This window comes from Nematolebias whitei, chromosome 21, assembly GCF_014905685.2.
Source record: "Nematolebias whitei isolate Nwh7 chromosome 21, NemWhi1, whole genome shotgun sequence".
Lineage (NCBI taxonomy): Eukaryota > Metazoa > Chordata > Actinopteri > Cyprinodontiformes > Rivulidae > Nematolebias > Nematolebias whitei.
This window is the reverse complement of record NC_056518.1, coordinates 34322004-34326105: the sequence shown is the minus strand read 5'-3', so window position 1 is coordinate 34326105 and position 4102 is coordinate 34322004. Positions and strand designations below refer to the sequence as shown.

Here is a 4102-nt window from a genome sequence, read left to right as displayed (position 1 = left end):
CCATCACAGGGACACCTGGACATGTCTCCAGTCCATCACAGGGACACTTGGACAGATCTCCAGTCCATCACAGGGACCCATACCCATCATAACATGCATGTTTTTGGTCTGTGGGAGGAAACCGGAGTACCTGGAGAAAACCCACGCATGCACGGAGAGAACATGCAGACTCCACACAGAAAGGTCCCAGTCCGGGATTTGATCCAGCGACCTTCTTGCTGAGAGGCAGCAGCTCTACCAACTCACTAGTCACTGGTCAGGACATTGATGGATGAATAAAGGTGTTTCCTGAAAGCCTCTGAAACGGAGTGGGCCCTCTAAAACAACATGGACACTAAAAGCTGAAAAAACAAAGACTGTCACAAGTTACAATTAGCAGCACACTAGTTTAATCACGTAATAATTTAATTCTCTTGCTCTCAGCACGTAAGACAGAAAGTTTAGTCACTGTTTCAAAGCTTCTGCTGATCTCACCAGAAACCAGTGACGTCCCAAATGTTGCACAATCTGACCCCGTTGTGTTTTCTCCCTCTTCCTACAAATCTCCTACTTTTCTCAGCACACCTTGGTCACCTACCCCTACCATTCGGTGATTACTTTTGGTGGTTGCCGTGACGATTTCATGGTGGTCACAAACCAGCAGGGGGAGGCTGGAAATGGGAAACGAAATGCGGAGAAGCTCGTCTTTGCTATGGCTAAACCAAAGGTGAGCGTCCTGCACGCCTCAGAGGAGACTTAACGACAGCGTGTTGAAGCAGATGTGTAACGGGATTATCATCCCATAGTTGTAAAACTTTCAGCTCATTTTGAATAAAACTTCTGAAACGTGCTGAGAGAATATAAGCAACGTTTTGTCTTTTAGCTCTGTATGTGGATGCACCTTGGTGTAAGAAAGGCTGCTATCAAAAATGGGGTTGCCACATCAAAATCCAAGATGGCCACCACCACATAAGTATAAATCAGCCACCGACCATTTGAGAAACTACACTTTCTACCTTTATGTTGCTCGAATGTATAGTTTCCTCAGATGATTGGGGTGGCCAAATATTAATCTATGGCAGCCAAGGCCACCATTGTCCACCCTCTGGTGCCACCATTGCTCCTGGCGGGTGGAATTGGTCCCTCTGCTCGCCAGGATCCACCACTGCACCACCTCAGCAGCAAAATGTCCCTGCGGTCTGGTGAATCTATTCTCCCTCCAAATCTTTATCAGCAACGAGACAAGGGACGACTTCATCGCTCGTTAGAGACTTCTCGAAACAGTTGATCTGAAACACACACGTCTGCGCCCACAGTCACATGCACAGTTGTAGAGCAAAATGAAAACTAAACATTCATCAGCATTAATTAGCATTCATTAATTATTCATTATGTCACGTAGACAACTTGCAGAAACTAACGAGCACCGACCTTCTCCACCCGCCTGCGCAAGTTCTTGTCTCTTGATTTGTTTCTGATCAAACTATAAGAACAAGTTGCTAAACGTCCGACCTGCGTCCACGCAGTTTTAAAGTCCAGAAGGTAAAGCAATGATCCTGCGTTGCCATGGAAACGGGTTAACAAGCACTCTGACGTCGTTAAATAGTTTTACTCGCTCACTTTGCAGGTGAGTAACTGGGAGAACCTGCCGACCGACATAAAATGAGTTTCCCTCAGTCTAAAGCTTGTTTAGAATCCTGTCGAAGATCGTTTAATTGGCTTGAATTACTTTTTATTGAACTTGTTTTGTGCTGACAGGAGAAGAAAACACAGGTTTGTACATTAAAACAGAAATGCAGTTATGAAGAAAACCGTTTGTACACAACTCGAGGAACCAGACGCTGTTGTCCGTGCAGACTTGGTTTACACGGAGTCCAATAACTAGTTGAATCACACTCTGCACTGCCTGCTCTCAGGTGCTGGAGCTGACCCTGCTCATGGCCAGCTACATCAACCACTGCACCCCCGGTGTACCGCCCGCCCCCCAGCAGCCCCTCTGCCCCTGGGATATGGACAGCAGGCGCTTCCCCACGATCAACTGCTCCACCAAAGGCCCAACTTTACTGTGAGGAGCAGCAGAAGCTTTGAGCTCGTAGGGTTTGAGCGTGTGTCACGCCTCTGAAACCACTGATCCTCATGAGAAACGATTGTTTCATTCAACAGGAAATTGTTTCAACTTTGCATTTCTTGGGTTTTCACATCATTCAATTTATTATTTTTTAATTAAGATGTTAAAATGATTTTGAAATGCAGCGATAATCCGAGACAAACTGTCATTAGATGCATAACTAAAAGTTCCTTTAGTCACAAACTGCTTGTGTGAACCTGAACAACCAGATTATTTTCAATCTTATGCATTAGAGCGAGGTCAGAGTGTTGAGGACGACTCTCAGCTACTACCACATGGATATATCCATCAATGTATTGATTACTTTATGTCTCCTTTGATCCGTCCACCGCTCCATGAGATATTTTGTTACAACGAACTCACAGGTGATAATGACAAAAACAAGAACTTGATTAAGTATTAAACAATTTAGACAAAAATAGTTAAATCATGACATCTGGACATTTTTTTTTTTACAGATGATTTAATCGTTATTGTTATCTACCTGATTATTGAGCTTACAAACCTTTTTTATTATTTGATTTGATTTTTTTATTAATACAAACTTAATAACTAAAACTATTAGTTTTATTTACTGTAGATACTGAAAATCAAAATGATTAATTTTGATTCTGTTAGAATGAATATTTTTTTAAAGTAGTAAAAAAAATAGTGTTAAAAAGTAGCAACAAGTTTCTCTTACTGACTTAAACCAGTTTCATCTTTGCTTTTTGTCTTGAAAAAGATGCTGAAGCTTGTAAATGTAAAGATGTAAGATTGTGCCCATCCATCCATCCATCCATCCATCCATCCATCCATCCATCCATCCATCCATCCATCCATCCATCCATCCATCCATCCATCCAGACACCCTGGACAGGTCTCCAGTCCATCAGTTATTTTATTCTACTTTAAAATTTTGACACTCATGAAACAAATGGACAGTAAAATGTCATTTTAATGTAGCTCGTTTATTTATCTGAAAGCAAGCTAAAAGTCTCAGATAAACTATTAACAGCCTAAATGATGGTAAAACATTAACTCATAAATTTGACTTACTGGCAGCAGCACATGTCACATGTCACGTGTCACATGTCACATGTCAGACCTGGGATGGGGCAACACAAGGTGGAAAAGGTAAACCATAAGAATAAGGAACAGCTAGAGCAACATTTGATAAATTAAAAATGTTAACTGGCTACAATCTAAAAAGAAGACTGGGTTAAAAAAAACAATTTAAAGAAGCGTAATCTGTCAGAAACAAAGATAAGCAGCGGTTTGCCAGACTGAAAATGTCCAGTTCATAATATCTTTAAAAGATTAAAATAATCTGTAGAAATCTGTGAGGTCAAAGGTCAAGATGGAGTATGCGTGATCTTTGGGCCGTGCGGCAGCACTGCAGGAGCACGGCCTCTAAAGATGGTCTATAAACACAATCTGCTGTACGAGTGCAGGGTCCAACTCATTCAGGGAAAAGAAGCCACTCAGAAGGGCCGCCATCTTCTCTGGGTCAAAGTTCATTTAAAACGACTGAAGCAAAAAACTGTTCTGAGATCAGTCAACATCTCACGTTCTTTCTAGAAACGTCCTCGGTACTAAAGGGGAGAGGTTGTCAGCACGCAGTCCCTCTCTGATGGTATGGGGGTGCATGAGTGCCTATAGCAGGGGTAGCCTGCACATCTGGAAAGACAACATTAATGCAAAAAATAAAGGATCTACAAGTTTTAGGACAACACCTGCTCTCATGTAGATAACACGAAAAGATCCAGGATTATTGATCAGACCAGTTCATATAGATAACAGGGAAAGATCCAGGATTATTGATCAGACCAGTTCATATTGATAACACGAAAAGATCCAGGATTATTGATCTGACCAGTTCATATAGATAACACGAAAAGATCCAGGATTATTGATCTGACCAGTTCATATAGATAACACGAAAAGATCCAGGATTATTGATCAGACTAGTTCATATAGATAACATGAAAAGATCCAGGATTATTGATCAGACCA

At 41.6% G+C, this 4102-nt stretch overlaps 1 protein-coding gene across 1 annotated transcript in view; it reads left to right on the top strand.

Moving 5' to 3' along the window:
• The window catches only part of plekhh1 (pleckstrin homology domain containing, family H (with MyTH4 domain) member 1), a 51454-nt gene extending 48986 nt beyond the window's left edge, over positions 1-2468 (top strand). The window contains exons 29-30 of the mRNA XM_037695217.1: positions 560-706; positions 1896-2468. Of these exons, the coding sequence (XP_037551145.1) occupies positions 560-706; positions 1896-2048 (300 nt within the window). The 3' untranslated portion in view covers positions 2049-2468. The remainder of the gene's footprint in view (positions 1-559; positions 707-1895) is intronic.
• The last annotated feature ends 1634 nt before the right edge of the window (positions 2469-4102 follow it).